The 24,413-nt window shown below is 40.6% G+C and overlaps 2 protein-coding genes across 3 annotated transcripts; one reads left to right on the top strand and one right to left on the bottom strand.

Annotated features, from left to right (window-relative positions):
• Positions 1-22: 22 nt before the first annotated feature.
• On the bottom strand, positions 23-12,851 carry cdk11b (cyclin-dependent kinase 11B). Of its 2 annotated transcripts, none has more exons than XM_041057885.1 (20): positions 12,819-12,851; positions 11,545-11,675; positions 10,903-11,042; positions 10,618-10,745; positions 10,358-10,502; positions 9,906-10,081; positions 9,544-9,669; positions 9,291-9,389; positions 8,888-9,028; positions 8,723-8,797; positions 7,699-7,916; positions 7,474-7,564; positions 7,262-7,383; positions 7,061-7,166; positions 6,753-6,874; positions 4,869-4,976; positions 4,372-4,488; positions 3,718-3,866; positions 1,285-1,474; positions 23-659 (listed from the first exon to the last, which is right to left on the bottom strand). In XM_041057885.1, exons 2-20 carry the CDS (start codon positions 11,659-11,661, stop codon positions 567-569), a joined length of 2,463 nt encoding a protein of 820 aa, XP_040913819.1. In that variant the 5' UTR covers positions 11,662-11,675; positions 12,819-12,851; the 3' UTR covers positions 23-566. The 2 variants fall into 2 exon arrangements, with proteins under 2 accessions (XP_040913819.1, XP_040913828.1); XM_041057894.1 differs by having other exon boundaries at positions 9,906-10,042.
• Positions 12,852-19,147: 6,296 nt separating this feature from the next.
• szrd1 (SUZ RNA binding domain containing 1) lies at positions 19,148-23,407 on the top strand. The gene is made up of 4 exons (XM_041057920.1): positions 19,148-19,260; positions 20,592-20,641; positions 21,405-21,674; positions 22,716-23,407. Exons 1-4 carry the CDS (start codon positions 19,213-19,215, stop codon positions 22,825-22,827), a joined length of 480 nt encoding a protein of 159 aa, XP_040913854.1. The 5' UTR covers positions 19,148-19,212; the 3' UTR covers positions 22,828-23,407.
• The last annotated feature ends 1,006 nt before the right edge of the window (positions 23,408-24,413 follow it).

The following is a 24,413-nucleotide window of genomic DNA, read 5'->3' as shown; positions in this document are numbered from 1 at the left end:
ATGGGGAAAACGGCAGACAAAACAAAGTTTCAAACTTTATTTCTAGCAAAAACATCGTCCCCCTGTCATCTAGTGAGCTGACAGTCCCGAGTAAATTTCTAACATTATGGTGGATGGAAAACACAGCCAATGCTGCATCATTATACAGTAGCTCAGTCAGCCAGGAAATACCAACCATTTATAAAATCTGGTCTTCTCTCATGAAGTATAAAAGGGAAAATAAAACAAAAGTCAAACATGAGAGCTAAACTTCTAACAGATTTATGGTTGTGTCTCCTCTTTAAGAGCTAAAATGGCCACATTTTAAATGGTGAAATGGCTTGAAAATAGAGAGAAGGAGCCGAAAGACAGAGGGAAAATTTTTTTTTCTGAAAATTCACTATGTTTGAGCTACCAGTCTTGCTGTGAGACAGTCCTGACTATTTGGTAACAGTTGTATCAGATATAAATCTGGTTTACAGTTGTAAACCAGTAACACTGTCCAGTTCCAAAACAATAACAAGTCCAAGATCTCTTTTGCTCCCTCCTTCTCTGTTAAGACAGCCAGGTGTCCTTCAGTTTCAGGTTCAGAATTTGAGGCTGAATCCTGGACCCACTGCAGACGCTCCCTGGTTGCTGGTTGTCAGGTGAAAGCCTGTGTCTTTGAGGTCATCATCACCCTGGAGAAATAACAGAAACAAAATTAAGACATTCTGTTTCATCACACCTCTGATTTCATTCAGTTTCATTGTTTTTTTTTTGTTTTGTTTTTTAAAAAAAAACATATTTATTATAGAACTGATCAATACTACACTGGTTACCTTTGGAAAACCTTTAAACCAAATGGATCCTAAGGAGACATTTTGATTGTATTCCACAAGTATGCATGAACATGTTTATTATTAATATTATTACTGTTGTTATTATTCCTTGGTTCCAGTGGAGAGTGTTAATGTCCCATGGTCTGTTTTACAAGCTTTTCCACCCTGACAAGAATAAAACTGAGATAAAGAATGAAAACCTCTGGCATGAAATGGTCTAATTTATTGGTGAGACAGAAAATATCAACTCTAACTTCCATTGCAATAAAAATATCAGCGTCAGCCTTTAAAAAACAACTTCTGGGTGGGTAGGACCACTGCTGAAAACATTAAGATCTAAAGGGTGCTCATCATGGAAAACACAAGGAGGAAATACGCGGACACAAAGCAGAAGCCTGTAGGTCTGTAATCTATTTAACACAGACAGCGTTCAGAAAGCCTGGTAGCTGTATGTAATGGAGAAAGTGGAGCCTAATGTCCTTACCAGGTGACTGTAGCCCAGGCCTCCCTCGGGTGGACGGGGACTGGTGCCTCTCTTCACCCTCTGTTGCTCGCTCTTGGCCGGCCAGGTGGGGAACATGGACGGGTCGATGGGCAGCGGCGTCTCTCTGAAGTACTCATGCTTGAGCGCCTCGTCCGACACAATCCTCTTACTGGGGCAGTAAGTTAGGAATCTGGAAAACAGCCGGTGATGAAGTTCATATGGAGATGCTCACACACTTCAGAGATATTTCAATAAAGAAACACAGGCAGCTCAAATTGTTGTGTGGACTTTATGTGGAAACCTTTGTGTTTAGAGCAGTGGTTTAAAATTGTTAAAACGTCACTTAGATTTTAGTTTGGTAGAGAGGTAACCTGGTGCCAGACCCCCGAGTGGCTGCTTTCATGTCTCTTTTTTTTTTTTTTCTCAGTAATTGAAACGGGTCTGGTGTTTTGCTCATTGTAGGAGGGATTAACGATGGAGGCGTCATCTTTCTGTGCCAGAGCCAGTAAAACAGTAACAAGAAAAAGGCCAAAAAATGATGCAAGCAGGGATGAGATTAACGCAGACATACAGGTTGCTGTAGCAGCCAATATAAACTGCGTTTGTGTCGATGGAACAGATCAGTGAGTCACTGCTGACTGGTTAGGGCAAAATATCCCTCTCAAAAAACACAAAACAGCTAAAATAAATGGTAGAATAATGAAGTGAACATAAACAGGGAATTGAATCTGATCATCAGGCTATTAAGGAGGTACCTGAGAACTTAACTATGCCTACAAAGAAAATCTGGACACTGTGGCTGTGGCACAAGGGGCCAGTGGCTTTGTGCAAGGACTCCTAATTGTACATGACAGGATCAACACAGCATAATGGAGAGCTGCTCAATTGCGATAATTGCCCTTCTGACGGTGCGTGATTGGACTCTCCTGTGTGCGACCGAGGGCAGTGTGGTAAATCATTAACCAGCCTGAAAAGATTTTACTAAAAAAAAAAACAAAAAAAAAACTGTCAGTTGTTTTTAGGTGGAGGGAACCTCTGAGGAGGATTACTGACTGATGCCAGCTTTAAGACAATCCTCCACTTGTGTCTAAATTATTGGTTTTGTTTTGGAATTCCAAGAATGTGCACTTCTTCATGCACCCATGAGCTTCCTCCTCCTCAGGACCTATGAGCCCTGCTGATTTTTATCTGAGCTGTGCAGACCTGTTCATACCTGGATCACAAGGTGATGGAAACCAATTACTCTGTAGGATAGAAAAACAGTATTATTCTGCAACTTGAGGCCCATGGCTGAAATCAAAATCTTTTATCTACCAAATTTTATTGTTGCACCTCCTTCAGTCTGTAGTAATAAATAAAGCAACTTTAGAAACGGTTGTGTGTTGAAACGCCTGCTGAGGCTGGATACTAGACGCCTGTATCTTCAAACTCTCCCACACAGAGGGGTGTGATATTCCAAACAGCTCTGTGATGTCCACCTGCCAACCTACACCTCTAAACTTCTACTACACTGGTCTGTCTGTCTTTCAAACAGTGCTTCTACATGCTGACCTCCTGCGGTCTGAATCTGTCCCTGAGTAAATGCTCTGCAAGTCGTCTGACAGCTGGAAGGTTTCAGCAGCGCTGGCCAGGCGCCAAGCTTCCACTGAACTGTGATCCCTCCTGCAGCACAGTGGACATGTTGTTACCATCCTCTGCAGCTGTGAAGAAACCCAGTGGTATGGTTTTGTCGTTTACAGGTGTAGGAAAGAGGCTCTGTGGGTGGGTGAAGATCTGAGAGCAGAGCGTGCTTCTGCTCTTTGCAGCTTCAAAACAATGCTGATCTTTGAAACGAGCAACAAAGAATTAGAAACATTTTATTCTCTGTGTGAAAATGATTTTCCATATTAAACGTGTGTATTCTAAAACATTTTCCTGCAGTGTGGAGCATCGCCATGGTGAGTGTGTGAAACGGAACAAGGGGACTGCTGCTGAGGCATGCTGATGAATTACCAGTCCGCTACCGTTGTCATGTTTTAAGCCAGCTTGCCAGAACTGCACTGACTGAATAAAAAGCCCTGGAAAGAGTAACAGAATCTGACAGAGTAGCACTGTGTTCATCCAAGTAAGCCAATTTCCACTGCAGGAGTCATGCTGATTGTTACTGATATTAGTGGCTGACATCTGCCTTTCGCTGACGTATGATATTGGTACGTGTTCTATCAATAATGGTTAGAAAATAGTGCCATCAAATATTTTTTTTTACTATATGTGTATATATGTGTGGATATTTTTTTTCATCTACAATGAAAGTTTTGAGTTTGTGTGTTTAACACTGGTATAAACTTGCATTTAAAAAAAAAAACAGCTGGAGTACCATGATCCGACTGGTGCAGTAAAGATGCAGTGCAGTTTGTGTCGTGTGTGGAATAAAACAGCCTTTAAGAACCCTACTTGTTCATGAGGTCAAAGCCTTGGTCCGAGAGCAGCGCTCCAAAGCGCTTTCGCAGGTTGTTGTAGGGATACTCTGTGAAAGTCATCTTCTTCACAGCAGGCAGCTCGCTGTAGCCGGGCCAGATCTTCTCGCTGGGTGACCCCAGATCCTACAGGCAACACAGACGAGTCAGCAGACATACTGTTAGCGCAAGGACAGATGCATATGAGATATTCCCACTTCGGCAGAGTTGTTCATCAACCACAGACATGTGGCAATAGACCAGTCCTAAGTGCATTTCAATACTTTAATTCATCACTGGGAAGTAGTGTGGGATGACTCGAGAGGCCTGAGTGACATCAGTCCCCACACACACACACACACACACACACACACACACACACACACAGATGTCATGCTTTATGCAGATTATCTACTAAAAATTATTCAGACAACTATGGTGAGCTTCTCAGTCTCATAATAATAACTTCTCATAATAACTTTGTCAGCTGGGTTAACATCTACCAACAGCTCCACCCTGCGGTGCACTGCAGAACTGCAGGCCGACATACTGACAGGCGACACGCTTGAGATTTACTGGCTGTAAACAGAAGAGCTTTAACCTTTATGGTGAGGATTTGCTGCATTTTATAAGGGCGAATGAGGACATTTACCTTGAAAATTTTGTTAATTTGGTCGATTTCAGATTTTCCAGGGAAGAGAGGTTTCTGGGTCAGGAGCTCGCCAAATATGCAGCCCACTGACCACATGTCCACAGCTATAGAGTACTCCTGTGGAGAGAAGAACAAACACAGTGGCAGTCCGCAGAAACATAAAGTAGACAGACCTCCTGGCACGTTTCTACATTTGAGTTTGTCTCCTGTGTGAAAGTGGATGTGCTCTGACGGGCTGCTGGACTTCTGCCGCCTGGCTGTGTAAATCACACACTGTAAAACTCAAATAGTGTTTCACGGTATTCTGTATCTTCGAGCCAAATCCTTCACAGATGTTGTCCTTTCTTGGTAATATATCTTTGGGTAAAACAGTCAATCAAGAAAATGTAACCACCGCTGTGAGAGCACATCACCTTAATGTTTGCAGTCCAAGCTGTTGCGTAGGTATTTCATCTGCACCTGCGATGTGGGGAGGTAGTGTGAAATTGAACTCTCACCTTGGCTCCAAGCAGCAGTTCTGGTGAACGGTACCACAGGGTCACCACTACAGGGGTGTATGGCTTCAGGGGGGAACCGTACTCCCGGGCCAAACCAAAGTCACCAATCTACAGTACAAGACAGACGAGAGAAAAATAACTTTAAGGCCACTATATTTTCTTTTGGGGAAAAGAACAATACCTCAGCATTAATAAGGTTTCCTCCAAAGGTTTCATGAAGCCCTCACCTTTCACAGGAAACCAACTGGCTGTATATTCTGGGGCAGCACAGTACAGGACAGTCATACTGGATGTGAAAAATGAAATGATGGAGTGTGACTTGTATTTGCTATTGTCAGCTAGTAAAACATTTGCACTGACAAATGTCTGTAAAAACCTGGTTTATTTACATATGGACCCAGTCCGCCGTACATTTATGCCAGAAATTCATGCTCTAATTGACTTTAAGTAACCATGTGTTGTTGGTGCAACTGTGCTGTACTGCTGCTAGCTTGGGGGAAAGTTGTGCATCATCGAAAGATGGAATAAAGGAAACCCTATTTTGAGTTTCTGTATTCTATCAGACTAAAGGTGGATTTTTAAAAAGAAAATCTAAAGTTATTTATTTAAGGGTCAAAGCAAACGGAAAGCTTGTGTTTGCCATTTGTGTGAGACGCTCAACTTTGCCTTATGACCATGGCTCTATACTCTATGCTTTGAGTTTAACAGCTGGACTCTAATATGAACACGAGTTAAAAAGAGCAAATAAGGGAAACAACAAAACTTTTGAAAGTGAATGAATATTTTCATAGCAGTATTTCAACTGCATTAACTGAATGAAAAAAGGAAATTTAATCAGTAGTCCCACATTGTTCAGGCCAGCCACTGTATTCTTAAAGGACCAGTGTGTAAGATTTAGCAACACCTAGCAGTGAGGCTGCAGATTGCAACCAGCTGAACACCTCTCCCCTTTCCAAGCATGCAGGAGAACCTACGGTGGCCTTCAGGTAACATAAACACACAAAAGCCCCTCTCTAGAGGCAGTGTTTGTCCTGTCCGCTCTGGGCTACTGCATAAACACGGCAGGCTTCGAGTAAGAGGACCCAACCACTGTGTAGATATAATGCTCATTCTAAGCTAATGAAAACACAACCCTTCTTAGTTTCAGGTGAATATACACTAATGAAAACATAATTCTGAACTTTATATCCCATGTCTGCCAATAGAGCCCCTAATATCTTTCATTGGTCCTTTAATGTCCCAAGTTAAAAAACTAAAAACGACACTTTTCGCAGTGGAGCAATGTGATAACCACTTTTACCAGTTACATGCAATGAAGGGTAGAATCTGTGATCGATATCCAACACCATACACAATACACAGCATAAATGAGATGTTATTAAGTATATGTTTACTAAATTTAATTTTTGCCATCGTCTCATTTGTGCTGTACACGATACATTCATCTGTGATGTTTATTGCGCTCCAAGCCAACCAGCTTTTTCTCACTCCACCTCATCTACCACAATTACTGATTTCTTACATTTCCCAGAAAGCCATACAGTATTCCCACAGGGGTGTAAATTTCACCTGCCAATCAACCTGTCAATCAAACGTGGACATGTGAGTATGTTATTATATGCAGACAGCCAACTCATCCCAGACAATCAAAAGAAATACTTTAACCAATGATGTAGAAGTGAACTGAGAAAAATAAGGAGTGATTGCTAAACCTAGTTCAATCTATATATAGATATTTAATTAGGAAATTTTGGAAATCAGTTTTGGCTGTGTTGCCCTCTAGGACATCAGGAAGAGTACCTGTTGCCATGGTAACAACTATCGAAGATCTAAATAAACAACAAGCCCTTTAGGTCCCTGATGAAAACTGCAGTCCTAGCATACCTTGAGGATACCCTTGTGGCTCAGCAGCAGATTGGACGTCTTCAGATCACGGTGCAGGATCCAGTTATCGTGGAGATGTCGGACTCCTCGAAGCAGCTGAATCATCAGAGTCTTTACCTCACCTGAAAGAGAGGTGGCATGCTTTAACAGAGCTTTTGTGAGGTGGAGGAGAGACATTCACTGCTAGTTTAAAAAAAAAAAATCTACCAGGGGTCAAATCTGAATAAAGACAAAACATTTATCCCATTCATCTTATTGTCACACACACTGACAGAAATGGACCAAATCTCAATAATGTCTCACATTACCTGGCAGGAAGGGCTGCTTCATGGTTTCCATCAGACTCTTCAGGTCATGTTCTACATAGTTCATCACAATGTAGATCTTGTCCATATTGCTTCCAACTACTATTTCCTGATATATTGGGGGGAAAGGAAGGATTAGATTCACCTAGAACACCATCAGTAAATGAGTTAATATCTAAGTAAGCATTTTTCAAGTCCCCTCACCCTGACTGTGACGATGTTCGGGTGTTGAGCTTTCAGAATTGTATTGATTTCTCTTAAAGAGGTAATGGGGAAGCCCTCCTTCTCCTTCTCCATCTTCAGCCTCTTCAGGGCCACAATCTCATCTGCAAACATTAGACCGCATTTATTGTTTCATCAACCAATAACTCCAGAGAACCGTAAAAACCAATGTACCTGCATGTTTATTTTCATACCAGTCTTTTTGTCCTTGGCTCTGTAGACCACACCATAGGTTCCCTCCTCTATTCGGTTCAGACACTGGAATTCCTCAACACTGCGACATCCCTGAAAACCAACACAGAAACAATGAAGCTCTCAATACACAGCTAACTTGCATTATGATGGTGTAATCATTATGATGATTACATTACATGTCTGTAATTTACATGAATGTAGTTCTGAGCTGTGTTGGCACTGACCTGTAAAGCAGGCAGATATTTGGGCAGCTCCTTCTTCAGCTCCACAGGTGAAATTGGGGGTGAGTCAGGGATGTAGTTCTCTTCGGGAGTTGGGGAGCGCGAGTGAGTCTGAGAGTGAGGAGTGGGGTCACCTTCTCCTGCTTCGTCCTCCTCCTCTTCCTCATCCTCCATGTCCTCGCCGCTCTCCTCAGAGTCGTGGTCAAAACGGGACTCTGGCACTGCGGGGCACAAGGTGGCGTTAGTTTGGGACTTGGTAAATACATTTGATGGGACCTGCAACGATTTAGATGAGGACAGGTCAATGTTATTTATCCTGTAATTGACTAAGTTTGTAGGATGCCGTATTTACTGTTAGACTTACAATTAGATTCAGTTTAGGGTTGCAACTAACAACTATGACTTTTTGCAGATAATTTTCATGTAAGTTCATGTATTAACCACCTGCTCTGTCTGACCTACAGTCTGAAACCCATTTACTATTGTTGAAAACAAAGAAAAGATGTAACTCTTTACACCTGAGAAGCTTGTGACTTCTATGATTAAACAATAATCTGAATTTTCGCTGAGTAATATTCAGCTAACTGAATATAAAAGCCAGTGATGACCTTCAGATTCTTTAAGATACTTTTTGATCAAAAGAATGAATGAACCTTCACACCTTATCTTTAGTTATTGTCTGGTGTAAATCCCTGTTTTACAAAACCCATCAACAGGCCTTTTCAACAGAAGACATTTGGACATGACATTGTAGGAACATTACAGATATAAATAATAAAAATTAACAATGGTTTAATTCCATTTAGCTGCTTCAGGTTCAGGCTCCTGATGTGCACGCTGGCTCACTGTCACGCTGTCAGGACTTAATGGGATATTTCAGTGGAACAGTGTCTTTGTTAATGTTATTAGTTACAACTGTGCTCTTCTATTGACCATGCAACTCTTCCATCTAAACTGACTTCCAGAGAAAAACGGTTACATAAAAGCATTTAACAACACTAAACGCAGATAAATGTTGTTCACCCACCTGCAGGTATGTGATTGCCATTTTCCCGCTCCTCTTCAAAGTCTTCCTCTGACTGCTCGTCCTCACTCACATCCTCTGAAAGGGAGGAAGTCGCAGTGTTAAACCTGTGATGCTGGAAAACAGCAACATTAGTCATATTACTGGAGCAGACTGCAACAGTTTTACCTGCACTCTGCTCAGACCTTCCTGAGCCTGAGACAGACTCCTCCTCCTCCTCCTCTTCTTCTTCTTCACCCTCACTCTGGCTGCTGGACTCCTCTTCATCCTCGTCATCCTCCTCCTCTTCGTCAGAGCCTGATCCTGATGCTAGAAAGGAATGAAGAGTTTAGAGCAGAAATTTTTAAAATAATCTGAAGAGGTGCAACAGCAATATTGAATCTGGTGGTGTCAGCACCAGTAAATTCCTGCGGTACTTCTGATCTACTCATCCCTCATTGTAAAGTTCAACACTATGACTAAGATAACTGAGTGATTGTCCTCATCACATCTTGTATTCTACCAAAGAAGTCACGCTGTTTGCAAGTGCTGTCAGGTGGTTGTTGAAAGCGTAGGTTGGATCAACCATTACCCATGGAGGATTCTGCCGTGCTGGTCTTCCTTTCGCTGTCACTGATGTCCTGGAGGTCTGCAAGCAGGTCTTTGCCTTCCGGCTTCTCCTCCTTCAGTGCTGCCGGAAAAAAGTATCTTTCAAAGATCTTTCATTGTACCAACAAACAGTGACAGGATACAGTTAAAGTTAATGAATATAAGAAAAGAATATAAGAAATATATTTTTAAAAATACAGTTTTTTTTAGAGACTGTGATATAATGGTGAACTCACTTGCACTTTTCCGTGGTTCGCTGTGTTCAGATCTGTCTCGGGGAACGCGGACAGGACTGCGGCTGCGGTGACTCTGTTTTGGCTTCTCATCATATTCATCAGGTAACATCCGGTGGTGAGGTTGCACTGTGGGCAGGAAAGTCTCTTATTATTCACTGCTGTAGATTTCACTTCACAGTTCATCATGGAACAGAAGTGAACTAAAGTGATTCTTGTATCTGTGTGTTAACTACAGAACTGGAGTCAGGATGTGTTTAGCTGAGCATGTGAACTGATGGCACAGGGAGACAGCTAGCCTGGCTCTGTCCAAAGTGAAAAAAACACAGCTGTTGTCGAGCAGGTGTCTGGGTTCACTCACTGACCTTCTCGTCGAGCCCCTCTTTCTTTGCGTCGCTCTTCGGCCCTCCTCTCACGATCCTTGAGCTCCCTTTGCTCTTTCTGCTGCTCGCGCAGCTTTCGATCCCGTTCGCGCTGGCGTTCCAGCTGCTCCAGCCGGTCCCTGTGGTCCAAAAAAAACCCAGGAGATTCCACTCGAGGTCTGTTCAGACAACCAAAAGTCCAGTTTTGTCACTGTTTACTACATTTTTAGTTCAGGTTGAGAAAAATTGTCTTACTCAAACATACAGGTAGTTTATAGCTGTGGGACTGCTCTGTTACCTTCACAACTGTACTCAATGATTAACATATTGCTGTAACACCCTAACCCACACAAACACAAGTTCTAACCCACTGTTTCAAGAGATTAAACACATCTGTGTGTAAACTATGACGAGATCGTCTTTTTATGTGCAGCCTCTCTAGGGTCAATGCTCACCTCTCTCTGCGTGAATGAGCTCTGGCCTGTTCCCTTCGTTTCTGCCTCTCCCAGTCTCGCCGGGCTTTGTCTTCTTCCCATTGGCGCTTCCTGCGATCGCTCTCTCGCTCTTTTTCTTTTTCTTTGGGCCGTGAATGTTTCCCTGCTGCAAGAAGCAAAAACCATGAGTGGAACCAGACCCGCAAAAATAGTTCCAAACGTGATGTATTCAGCTGCAAAACACATGTTTGTGTTTATGTAATTAAACCACACTCCCATACCTCCTTCATCAGAGTGACTGCGATGACGTCTTTTATCTTTTCTCTTCTCCTCCTTTCTGTGGTGAGATTTGTCTTTCCTCGCTATCTGCTGTGGAGGCTTGATTGCTAGTGATTCATCTTCCTCTCCTCTGCATGAATGTAAAGAAAATACAGTGAGAATCTAAAGAGCCAGCTGCAATGAGCTGTATGTCGTTTTTAAACTAACACAAAACTTGTACGCTCTCCTTAATTAGAAGTCAACATCAGCTTATTTACTCGTGTTTGTTTCCTACAAATTCCAAGTACCTGTCCTCCATTGAATCTTCCCGTGTGTACGGGGAATTACGAATTGTTATTTCCATTCTTTGATCCCGTAGTTCTCCTTCCTCCGGAGTGTCTCGTTTGGATTCCCGATCATCCGCCTGTGGAACAAGGCCCTGTGTGAACTGTGCAAGACAAAAAGAGCAAAGTTTTAGGTTAAACCCAGAGAGAAAGCATTAACATGTGCTCAGAATAAGATTAAGGAAGTTAATACAAAAAGCAGAACATTTGAAATGCAGCTACAGTTATGTGCAGTCTTAATTTTTGAACGAATTTCTTAGAAAAAAAAAAAAAAAAAAAAAAACATGAAAAACATACACAACCACCAAAACTGTGTATTTGTGTATTATGTTAAAGCACAAAATAAATAACAAAAGCTACATACATATGTGTAGATACCGCAATTATTTGTAGATTCAACTATTTTGTATGTTTTCAAGGCTAATTTTTTTATCAATATGCTATATGTAATTGTTTATTTTCAGATCTTACCACAGTGAGTTTTAATACCAAATTTCTACAACAAATAGAACTAACTGATAGGATAATAGATATTTGCTATCATTTATAAAACTCTAAAACATGCAGGTGTGATAAGGGTCTTATATTAACTTCGAAATACTTTACATTTTTCTGGCGCTTGGGATCTGTTCTCTCTTCTAATTCTCGTCTGCGTTTTTTCTCAAGTAGGATTTCGTCAAGGGTTTTTACTTTCCAGGTCTCCTTTTCGTCCCCCATCAGCATCCACTCTGCACCGCCTGTTCCACATCACAGAAACACACAACACACAAGTGTTCATCATATATCATTTAAGCTCAATTTCATTTGAATCATGAAGCATAAGGCCTAAGTAGGACAAAATAAAGCAATATAATTATAACAGATTAACGGGCGCGAATAACCAACCACTCTGTCACTTTGTTTTTCTTTCTACCTGCTTTACACAGATTTCCTTTGCAAAAAAAGATCATTTCAGTGAATTTACCTTATTCAATAAAATAAAATAGTTTCTTATATTATAGATTTTATGTAAATTGGAAAAATAAAAACCAATTGTAATCTTTATTATTAGAGGAGTACAGATTGTCCCGTTGTCACTGTATGTTTAAGAAAAAGTTAGTGTAAAAAAGTAAATATTAAAAAGTCTTCACAGAATTTCAATTCATAATGTGAAATTTCGAGGCTTGCTGTAAATCATTACTTATTTAATTTGTTCCACAGGGCGACATAAGATCCTTAAATTACACTCGCCGTTCAGCATAAACCAACTCCAGCAGACAGCAATGATTTACGCAAAACGTCAACATTAATAAGTATATTATACGCGTCTTCTTCCAAGTCCAGTTTCAACAATGCATAACACTTTTACTACCAACGCAGTACTCCCCATAGTCATGGCTACGACAATTTTTCCAGCAAATTAGAAACGGACTCAAGTTCACATATTCTGAGTAATTTGGCATAAGGCGGTCATCGAAGTTTGGCTTCAGTTTACTGTCCGACGCAATCACAACGTTACAGTGTGTAGCTTAGCTGACAGGCCAGGCAGGGGGAGGTATAAATCCCGCTGCCGTTATACTTGTTTCTTAATAAGCAAGTGGGTGAATTATAAAGTATTAGCATGTACAAGCACATTAACCGAAATAGTAGCAAATCACTCTTTCACCCGCCGTGTGTTGTGAGCCAAGCGTGATGCTAACACATTAGCTAGCTAAAACTAGCACACGCGACAGTTGCTAAACAACTCATGCAGCTAACTACATGGTTTTAAATGAAAAAGTTAGTACAGCTAGTAGAGGTATAAATTAAAAAAACCTGTGGCAGTGTCCGTAACTCTATTTAAAAGCCTAGGTACGGTAAACGATAGTTATTCACCAAGCAGTGGAAATGATTGAACAAACCTGAAATATGCGCAGCGGTATTATGGCACACCGGAAGTGTGAAAGCATTGGTAGCGTTCGTAAAACTTCCGGTGTGAAACAATGACATCCTCCATTTCAAAATAATATATAATAATAAAATTTTAACCCAGACGTTACATTTCATTCATCTCAACTTCTGTAGATATTATTTTGGATGATATTGTTAATTACGTGATCCATAGACGTTTTCATGTTGTCTCTCCAACCCAGACTATTCATGATTTTCATTCCATGCAGCGATTGAAGAAAAGTCATGAGGGCAGTATTACGCATCTGTCAGTGTCTACCTGTCCATTAGGCGGCAGCAGTGTCCAACAATGATGTTAATCCACCAACTCCTTTGAGCCTTCCAGGGTACGCGCTGTGCAGCACAAACCAGACAAGGACAGACCAGAGCCTTTTTTAGGGCCCATGAGTACCTCACAGGTCCCCTGTGAAGCCCTCAGACCTGGAGCAAGCTTTAATCTCTGTCTCACTAGCACTAGTGGGGCCGATAACATGTGGACTGCAATAATAATGTTTGATGCTTATCATAGAAATGATTGACTCCTGAAAGTTAAAATCAAATGAAACCAAAATATAAGTATATTTAACTCTCTGTTCTCAGTGTGCAAATGTGATCTTTTTAAACATACTAAAACCACAAAGACTCTGACTATTTCCCTGCTTAAAAGGTCCTAAATTTTACATTAGTACATTTACAGTAATAAAGTAAGTGAATAGCTGAGGTTGCTGGATTTTCAAACACATTCTAAAATAAAAATTCTAAAAACACAAGAGGGCACTATTACTCCAACTACAAAATGTTTATCTTCTTCAGTACAGCCACAGAAAACTCTTTGAAATGGCAAAGTGATATTATATTTGACAAAATCATTTTAATGCAGGTGAGGTAATATCAGGAAATCTGCAACTGTAAGTGTTTTTGCTTTGCAGTGCTATTATCTGCACGGGATGTGATGAAACCGGAGACTAACTGCAGCAGAGTTTATATTGCCCTTTATCACAGAGTAGGAGTCATATAAGGAGGTGAAAGACAACAGTTGGATTACAACCATGAATTTATGACAGACTGACTGACCTCAGTGAACACATGAACTATGACCAAGGTCTCACACTATGGAGGAATGGCTCTGTCAGTCTCAGTCGTGGCTTTAAACGTGCTGGAACCCAGAGCTGTATCTGCAGGTCTCTGATTGTTTCAGACTCAGGTGAGTACAAATTAAGCTTATTTGAATGTGAAGATATAAACTGAATTCTGCTCTGAGTGACAATCATCAAATCACTGCCTAATCTGATTATTTCAGGCATGTGGTCTGAGTAAACAACATAAATCCTTGATTGACATGATTCATCTGCATCGAAACTAAATTTAAATGTCATATGTGTAAAACACATATAATCACACTGATTAAAGTGCATTACCATGCATACAAGCAGTTTATTAAATCTCAAATAATCAAACTGCAACTTTAATTCTTGCCATTACAACATGTAACAATTTTTAAAAAGAAACAAAATTTTTGTCTTCTTAAATCAAAATCTGTCTTGTGGACATTTTGTTGCACAGGAAAAAAATCTTCACAGCACAGAGTTTATGTGTCAAGACTGAGCAGTGGAGCAGTGAGTGAGCAGTGATTCCAGGCAGCAGATAAACCTCTGAGGACAGGAAGGACTTCCCACATGGACTCCAACAGTGCCGGCAGTGTGCAGTATGATCGCTGGAACGAGGACAACATCAACATGAACGTTGAGGCTTCACAGTCCACAACGATGAGGTGAAACAGAGTGACGCCTGACATAAAGATCCAAAGACTGGATGTAGTGTTTTCATAAATAAACCTGTAGAGATGTAGGAAGATGAGTAATAGATGAAACCAAACACTGAGACACGTCTGGAATAAACTGATGAATGAGTTGGATGGGTTTGGACAAGGTTAATTTCATGTCACAAAATGTAAAATTATCTTTTAAACCAGATTTCAGTTGAATGTTATAGTTCTAGTAAACATTGTAAATAGTCAAACAAAAGTTCAGTAGTTTAACTCTTTGACTCTGCCTTCCTTTCTCTTACATTCACAGGATCTACAACAGAGTGTGTGTCGGCAGCACTGGAATCGCAGTGAAGACAGCAGGAGCTCTGGCTGCACTGGTGTCCGTCTACATCATAGGATACGTGACAGGATACTATGTCCATAGGTGCTGATGGTGGAGTCCAGCCAGAAAAGAAAAGAACCTGGACATTCTGGATAAGCCACAAACTTGAAAAGATCATGTGTACAATAAGGCATTTCCATGCTAATGGGCAATCAATCTAAGAAATTATTGATCATTTCATTCTTATAGTAAATTACACAAATTCAAGATTTATACAGAACTTTGCAGATAAAACTTCATCCTTTCAGTGGGATTCAGTGTATTTCATTAACAGCACATGATAATTTTTAATACAGGGAAACAGAAAGTTATGTAAAGGTTTATTTTTGTAATTATCTCTGAACTGATGAAGATTGATTGTTGTTTTAATAAAACTGCAGAGTTGTGACAGTCAACTGAATTTCAAAGAGCAAAGATATAAAATTGTGTCTTGCCAAGTACAAGAAATATGTTTGTATCTTAAATTTGAGTTCAATTCAGTTAATATGACTGAGAACTGAGAAGAGGCTAAAGCAGATTTTAACACTGACTGGCATCAAGATGCTGCTGTCACTGGCTTGAGGATTGTTACTGTCATTCTTCTACTTGTTATATGTTTTTGGTAAGACTGACTTCTTCTTGTGTAATGATACAACAGCAGTAGGTTCCCCTGCCTCAGAGATGCCTCTTGATCCACTGATAGGTGATAGAGGGATTTTGATTTTGTCTGAAGCGGTCCTGGTTTGTCTTGGTTTGGTCAGGGTTGGCTGATTTTGCAGCCTCTTGAATGTTAATGAATGACTGAGTTGTTCTAATGTCTGCAACTCTTGGTTTGACATCTTGTTGGGCACTAATGTCCAAGCAACAATGTCCAACCTTAGAAAAAGAGTAATTCTCTATTAATGCACCATAAACCTCAGTTTGGTCGTCCATGACAACAGATCAACAGTCTGATGATCTGAAGCTGGTTCACTGAATATTTCAATACCTGACATTCTAAATACTCAGAGGCTGTCAGTTCTTTTCCCTGAAAAATCCTCCTCTGCACAGAAAGTGATGTAAGTCACATGTACAGCTTGTTTCCAAGAACTGGGTATGAGCACCTACAACCACTGTGGCTGACCCAAGAAAACAGCACCACCTACAGCACCTTAGGCTTCATTAACATGAAATCTAGGCCCACACTGCTGCAGAAACACCACAGCAATGAAAACAAGTTTTTACCACAAATCAAGATGAACACTTGATTCTGAACTGTTTAAACTGATTTGCTCTGCTGTGAAAACTTGCTTCAATTCGATTTCAAATAAATCTACCACAATTTCACAGACTGTCTGTTTTCTTTGGTGCATTTCATTCCTTCGCAGCAGACTTTGCCTTGATGCTGATCTCAGAGACGTGTTTGTGTTTGTTGCAGCATTGAAATATTTGCCGCTAAGGGTATCTAATCTGCCACTGACATTGTGAACTGACCAATGGAAGTGGATGTTAAGATTAGGAAATGGCTGACAAATGAACTAAACCAGAAATTTCAATTTCAAGTCACATTTCAGAGCTTGTTGTTTACCTTGCGGCCTTCTTCATCAGCGTCATCATACAAAATTACAAAAAGCATTTAATAATTAAATAAGATTGTTTAAATGTTGTTTATAATGAACCTTTGATCTCCTCTGTGCACCTTGTAAACAAGGAAAGTTGTGCCAGAAATTTCTATACTTACATATTTTAACTTCTATAACAACATTACCATCTGAAATGGGAACTCATTCATTCTCAGAGGGTGGATCTAAATATTTTTTGGTGACCTGGAAGACTCAACTATCAGGACAAAACGTCAGCTATGAAAACTAGTTACCTTATTCCTAGTCCTAATTCTTTACTAACACCAACACAGTACAATATGTACCACAGTACATAATCTTTATAGTTGCCTTAACTGTTTGAATTTAATGAAATGGGAAATAAAACAAGACATTCAAGGCTTGTTGATCAGTCTGAGCCCTACTGGCAATGTGCTCATTAACTGTACACATACTCTATAGCAGTTACTTAATACTTAAGACTAAATGATCGTGATTATCTAGGAGTGTCAGCACATCTGACCAGTGGTGTTTTCATGTTTTTTTTTATTTATCTATTTATTTATTACAGACAAAGGTCTGGTCTAGATGCACTGATGACAGAGGAAAGGGAGAGAGGAGAAGAAGTAAAGTCTACTATGACCAGAGTCATTGTAACCTGTAAAGGTCTGCAGACAGGTTCAGATCTGTCTGTAATTTGCATTACACTTAACCAAATATCTATCTTATACCATGAAACAGAAACATTCCTGGCTTCATTAAGACGATGAGGCAAATAAGAAAAGCTGACATGCACATCAGTCAGGTCATAGAGTTAACTTTTATTTTTGTCAACATCAGCTCCACTGCATCCTGTCCATATCACTATGAGAATATATAGTTTGAAAGAATCTCTTATCTGAACACAGTTATGACAACGAGGAAGCAGATACAATTCCAGAAGCAATAAATCAACATGTCTGTGTTTAACCAGTCCTACTGGACAAGTCAGTCAATGGACAAAGTCCTGTAAAAACAACAACAACAACAAAAAAAAAAACCCATCAAACTGTTATCAGCCAGTTCTTCATTCTTATTTTGAACACATTCTTAAAACACCTTGTAAACCACCAAACCTGCTTACTAGCCACCAGGTCTGCTTTACTTCATTAGAAAGCAGAACAGATTCATTTCACCTGTGAGAAAGACAAGTTTACAGATTAAGATCTCTCTCTCTCTCTCTCTCTCTCTCTCTCTCTCTGACACACACACACACACATGCACACACACACACACACACACACACACACACACACACACACACACACACACACGCACGCACGCGCACGCACGCACGCACGCACACACACACACACACACAAAGTGATCACAAAGCAAATACTTCATTTGGCAAAGTATATTTTGGACATTTATTTTTTTTCCTGCAAAGTTTCGTTTACTCTCTGATGAAAACAACCTCCATTCATGATGTGTTTACCTAAACCTCATTCTTCTCAATCTATAGGTCTACAATATAAGCCAGGTAGTCTATTGGTTTAGGTGTATCAAGTGATTTAAAAGCAGACACTCCAGATGAACTACAAACTACAAAACCATGTTGACACACCCATGCTGCCCTCATGTGTCCAAATAGAAACAGGCTTGTAACAACAGAGCTATCTGAGAGTCTGCCTGATAAAACAATGTTTTCCTTGTGTCAACAATCCCATCCAAAACGCTCCTAACCTGGCCAAGAATATCAACTTAATATTTTTGGAAGTATAGACATTTTTAAAAGGGATTCAGCTCTACAAATAATGTGACTATAAAGACTCCATGAATATTAAAACTATACTGGTTGTTTCACAGATGCCATGTGACACAGTTGAGTAAAAATACTCATTTATATATGAGGTTTGGCTGAGAAATCTCAGTGAGCAAGGCAACTGTCCTTCAGCACCTCTATTCAAACTGTAACTATAGTAAGACTAACACAACATCATTTCTCTAGTTTACCTGCATGGGAGATCAGGAACTATATCAGACTGCAATTTCAGTGTGTATCTTTGTGTATGAGATACATGACAAAAGTCAAAGATAAAGAAGAAATATTACAGTTGAGTTTCTTCTAATGTAGTATTTGTCTGTCACATCTGAATGTTAGAATTGCAGTGGAATATATATGAGGACAGGCCTTAGCAATGAGAACCATTATGTTCAGAGGGTTATGACAAAGAAATGCTTAATTTAATTATTTCAATATTCAGAACCATGCTACCTATCACACCAAAGTCTTTGCTATGTAAACAGCTACATTTATGGAAACAAAGCAGGTATGCACTCCCAGTCCCATGGTTTCACCTGGTATTAACAAATCCAAATGGTCTCAAGGCAGAAATGCTACAGTAGGTTTATTTCAGTTCATAATTGCTGTTGTTATGTTGCCGTTCACTTCCGTAGGGCACGTTTGGGAGACCTTTTGGATGTGAAGTCCTTTCCTTCAATTAAACTGGACTATGGTCGGACACCTGCGGCCCATTTGTGATCAGCTGTGTCGAGGGGTGCCGTGCAGAAGGGGAATCCGTCACTGTGATGTCACAGGCCGCAAGACACCGGAGAGGCGGGTCTGAAGCAGCCCAGGACGGCCACCTCCACAGCGTGTCTGAGCAAAATGAACCATGGATGAGGAGGTCGCCGAAAGTTGGGAGGAAGCTGCTGACAGTGGGGTAAATAGCGAAGGACTCGTTATATTTTCGGTTAAACGCGAATAAGCTGTTGGTGGCTTCTTTCTATCCACATTATTGGCTTTAGAAGTTCTTAATGCGTTTGTTCCACGCTAACGATTCCCACGGGCCAACAATGTGGCTAATGCTAACGTTAGCTTTAAGAAACTTGGCAAGCTAACGTCAGGTAGCTAGCGAGCGAGGCGGGCTTAACATGGACTTAGCTAACTAGCCAAGTGACGTTCACTATTTCTTACTTATTTATCGTAAAATAACGTTACATGCCTGGATATTGGCTAACAAATTTAGACGACCGGAGCTAAGCCCACTGCAATAAAAGTCTCGCTAGTTTTAATGCAACGGTTGACGATAGATAATGCTAAGCTAGCTGTAGATTACATGGCTACCGTGTAGAATCTGTCATTTAAATATTAATTTACTTATTGGAAGATGTAAGACGATTGTGTTAATTTCGCTGTGGTGTCTTTCAGTTTGGCACAACGTTATATTGTATATCGTCAGTAACTCTTATTTTAGGTAAATGTCAACCTGAACACTGATTAATCACAAGAGCCACCAACTAGCGACTAGCAACACCGTGAACCAGTTCAGAAGGTCCAGATTTTACTATCGTAAAGTGAAGATGAGTACCTTTGCAAGATAACATGTGTACAGTAACCATCACGTTAACGTTCATTTAGCATATTGTATCAAGGAACACGACTTAAACTGTTCTTCTATGAGGTTAGCTAGCTGAATGTTAGCGTGCTGAACTAACTCGGCGGTTTCCTGTTAGGTTACAAGGCCAATTTATTGGTGGACAACATTTTCGGCCATGTTATTTTGTAGTGACCGGGTAGAGAGATAGTTGTGTCGCCAAATTGGCAAGTTGGTCACATCTGGGTAACATTTATCCAACATTAGCCGTCGTCACGGTGGTGTGGCAGACTATCGCAAACTCGTGACGTCAAGAACGTGGTTCTGAGAAGTTGGCCGTAACGTTATCATGTAGTCAGGCTGAAGTTACACATACTTTAAACATCTCTAACTGCGGTTAGTCGATATACAACACGTTTAAAATGAACCGAGTTGCCTTCATATTAACAATTTCCTGCGTCAACATCAGTCGGCTAATGTTGGCTAGCTGAGCACTCTCTCTGTTATGACTTGGCAGCTGTCCTACTCATGTATAAATAGCTTGTAACTGAATCCTGCTTTCCATCCACTCTCCTCCTTGCTTAATACCTGCCGCACTTTTCTTCCCATCCATAATTAATCTGACCATGTTGTTTGTTTACATGAATTCATGTTTGAACTGTTTTTCTCCCCCACAGGAAATGGAAAAACGGTTAGAAGAGAAGCTAAGGATCAGCCAGAAAGAAAAGTAAGGCTTTAAAAGGTAGAAGAAACGCAGGCCAAATTTGTGACGCTTTAAAGGGATTTCTTCACTTTCCATTCAAGACTACAGTGTTTTGTTTGTGTTTCTTGCTTATCTGTAAAAGTACGGACCTGAACATGACCTAAAACATTTTACGAAACTGTTATGAGCTGCTCTTCAGTTCATCAGACAGGGGCTTTACTAAGAGCTAATAAAGCACTGATTTGATCCATAGGGTCCGTATAATGGCAAATACTGTCTTTAATTAAGTGTATTTGGTATTGACCAGACTTGACTGATTATCAGTCAAAAATTGTGTCTTCATCAGGGTTATCAGCTACACTTATCCATTCACAGTGCACCGTTCTACTCAGTTTTTAGCACCACATTTATCTGTCCTCACGGCAGCTTACATAAAAGGATCCATATAAGTTTCATGCAGTGTAATATACATATTTTAATTTAGGAAAAAGAGCACTGCTACTGGATTCTGTGTTGGGAAGTACCTTGAGCTGCAGTATTGAAATCGGTTTGTTGCATTTGGTTGGTGCATTTCCACTTATTTCACTCAGAAATTAGTTCTTTTTTTAAATTGAGCTATGTTGAAGAATGGACTTCTGTCATAAGTTTTTTTTTTGGCCATGGATGTGTCATCTAAGCTATTATTGGCACTGCCTACCTCTCTTTCCCTCTCTTCAATGTAATGGTCTCTTTCTATCTGTTGTATCACTAATTTTGTGTGGACTCTGTCCTTTTGCTCTGCTGCTAGGGAGTCCAGTAACAATTCTTCACGATCTCCACTGAAGACAACCATGGTGATACAGGACGAATCTCTACCAGCAGCACCCCCACCTCCGATACGCATTTTGAAGCGGCCTGCAAGTAACGGTTCGCTGGGGTCACCCTTGAATCAGAACAGACCCACACCACAGGTCAAGTCTCTGGCTCAACGTGAGGCTGAGTACGCTGAGGCCAGGAAGAGAATATTGGGCAGTGCCTGCCCAGAGGAGACGCCTCAGGACAAGCCCAACACTGACAGGTAATAATCCACAAATTTTGACTCAGAGCCTCATAAAGCCATGCTGAAAGGCACTCATAATTGGTATATTCCATGTTGTGCTGATGATTGTATTTTACTTTTCATGATCTAAACATTCAGCTGAGAATTTTAGTATCTCTTAATCCTCCTTGATCCCAGCATCTTTGATCTTTGGTTGTTGAGTGTATAAATGTGTTTATCTCCAAAGCACAGTGCCATCTTATACTCTGATTCCAGAAGAAGTTTTTTTTTGTATTTAAAATTAGGCTTGACCTTTGATTCAGATTTATTTCACCCTATGCTGTCATCTATAGTACTATTAGACAACAGTCTTAAATTAGAAACAAAACAGCTGTTTCTTAAATGAGAAAAAAAAATATTTAAGACAAATAATGGTAGCAACACAAGCTAACAATCTGAACGATAATTGTGGCAAAGTAGGCACCAGAAAAATGGGATCACTTCCAGACAAACCCCAGATGAATTTTCAGAATCTACACGTCAGCAGGGCTGTGAGGGATCTTGTTAACCTCCCTTCCTGCTGTTACTTTTGGTTTCATGATTTTGTCCACAGCTGGTGGAGGCACGTGGTTTTTGTCTGGGTTTTGATTGACAGGAAGTGAAGACTAAGAATAATCACAGACAACTCTCTGATGCAGCTTTGCAGAACTTGACTGTTTCTTGTTTACATTCATAGTTTATTCACTGAAAAAGAGGAAGTGGTTGGATTTGAATAGATAGACAAAATAGACAATTTTTTTTTCTATTTTTGTCAAAAATAGACAAAAAATGGATGAAATGTTAAAAAAAAGTGGGGGGGGGGGGGGGGGGGGGGGGTTACCAAGACAGAATACTAAAACTAATGTGAGACTACAGGCCTCCTGTAATTAGGACAGCACAGGAGAAAGACTTTCATTGAAAACAAGAATGCTACTGATACTTGCCAACTGGAAACGGGCTGTGAGCACTTTCTGTCAAGCAGCTGGCACTTGGAAAAGGCTGCTGTCTCTAATTTATTTCTGTTTCCTCTCTTTCTGCCAGGCCAGGGCGCAATAACTCTACATTGCCTTCAGAGGACACCCGTTCAAACAATCACACTGTCCGGCAGCCAGCCGGTCCAGACGGCACCCAAGGGTTCCGACAGCACAGATAAATGGGCCCTCGGGGCCCACCCAGCCATCGAGAGGAGAGAAACCAAGGGCCTCCTGAGAGCAAAGACAGCACTGTATTCTTTACCTTCCTTCCTTCAGTTCCATTATATCAGATGGGCAGTGAATGCAGCCACACTGCTGTGTTCAGCTCCTCCCACCAGCAGTCGTGTGGAACTGACAGGGAGCGAGGAACTCCAGGAGGAAGTCAATTACGCTCTTTTCTCTCCCCAATCCAGTCTGTTTGACACTGTGATTATGGACATCTTCTGGACTCACTGTGATGATCCCTTTAAGAGACGCCCCTCGCCTCCATCTCTCTCCTCCTTCAGTCCCCAGCAGCTCCGTCTCAGGACACCTGGAAGGCAGAAGCAAAGACTTTATCCAAGGATGGCAGAGAGAGGAGGAGGCGTGACGGGCCTTAGCAAAATGAGATGAGCTGGTATTTGTGCAGCAGTTTCTCCCCAGCAATAATACCACACATCACTTCTCACAGCTGTTTTTTTTTTTTTTTTAATTTTTAATTTTTCAGATGTTGGCTCACTAAATTTTTATCTTTTGGGGGTTGCTCTGATATTTACCGAGCACAGATAAAGGTACTTCAGGTTATACATACACCACCGAGAACCTGTTCATTAAAACAGCATTTCATATTAATGTTCTCAGAAATGAACACAGCAATATCTGCAGTTTTTATGAAATGGGAAGCATTCAAATTTCTCCAATTTGTTTTGGGCTAAAATGATCCCAAAATGCCACATTTTGATTTGTCCATCCGGTTTTAGCACAGACATCCTGGGCTGCAGCTTGTGGTGTCAAATCTTCCACAGTGAACTCACCACCAACCCAGAGTATTGAACTGGTACCTGTCTGGTAACTGAGCTGTTCACAATATCAGTGCACCCCTAATTTGTAAATTGCCATTTGTTTTTAAAAACTTAGGGTAAGGGTTGTGTGTGTCAAGTTGTATATCTGACAAGTTCTGTTTACGTTTTTTTTTTTTTTTATTATTAAGCTTTACAGCTGTCTTCCTTTGACTGTCTCCTCATCTCTTCATTATTTCTATTTAAAAGTAAAAGCAAAAAAAAAAAGAGTGAAGAGGAGATTGTGGATTTAAGTCCATTTTAAGTAGCTTTTCTGCCTTTTTTGTATGAGATGGCAGCAATGTCAGAGCAGTATTTTAATCCAAATGAACCAAAAGTCCATTTTAAAATCGACCTGTATATGTATCAGGAAATTCAAATGTCATTATTTGACGGTTTTTGACAGCAGCTCACAGGAGGTTCAGATGGGGGAGTGAATTTACTGCTGTACTTGACAAGCCGCTCCGTTGTATCTCCACCTCTTCAGCGGCGTGCTTCGTTTTCATCATGTCCTTCACTGACGTACAGTACGTGGGAACTCAGGTGCAAGCGAACAAGACTGAATGAATGAAATGAAAGAAGATTGTATTTTTCCAGCAGGTTTGTTTGCTCAAACAGCAAATGTCCATAATTAAGCTTGGGCTGGCACTTTGTTAGAAACCGTGCTATACAGAGCGTGCAGTGAAACGTAACTGAAGCGACATCCATGTTCCAAGATGAATGAATGA

This window comes from Toxotes jaculatrix, chromosome 2 (genome assembly GCF_017976425.1).
Source record: "Toxotes jaculatrix isolate fToxJac2 chromosome 2, fToxJac2.pri, whole genome shotgun sequence".
NCBI classification, from domain to species: Eukaryota; Metazoa; Chordata; class Actinopteri; family Toxotidae; genus Toxotes; species Toxotes jaculatrix.
The sequence above is the reverse complement of the archived record's forward strand: the minus strand, read 5'-3'. Positions and strand labels throughout refer to the sequence as shown.

Bases quoted from the DNA above. Each gene is read 5' to 3' on its own strand.
- cdk11b (XM_041057885.1), bottom strand. From the start codon at position 11,661: ATGCTGATGGGGGACGAAAAGGAGACCTGGAAAGTAAAAACCCTTGAC. The intron at 7,565-7,698 runs GTCAGTGCCAAC...GTTGGTTTTCAG, and splicing joins AATATCTGCCTGCTTTACAG to GGATGTCGCAGTGTTGAGGA. The intron at 7,384-7,473 runs GTATGAAAATAA...TAATGTTTGCAG, and splicing joins AGCCAAGGACAAAAAGACTG to ATGAGATTGTGGCCCTGAAG.
- szrd1 (XM_041057920.1), top strand. From the start codon at position 19,213: ATGGATGAGGAGGTCGCCGAAAGTTGGGAGGAAGCTGCTGACAGTGGG. The intron at 19,261-20,591 runs GTAAATAGCGAA...TCTCCCCCACAG, and splicing joins AGGAAGCTGCTGACAGTGGG to GAAATGGAAAAACGGTTAGA. The intron at 20,642-21,404 runs GTAAGGCTTTAA...CTCTGCTGCTAG, and splicing joins AGGATCAGCCAGAAAGAAAA to GGAGTCCAGTAACAATTCTT.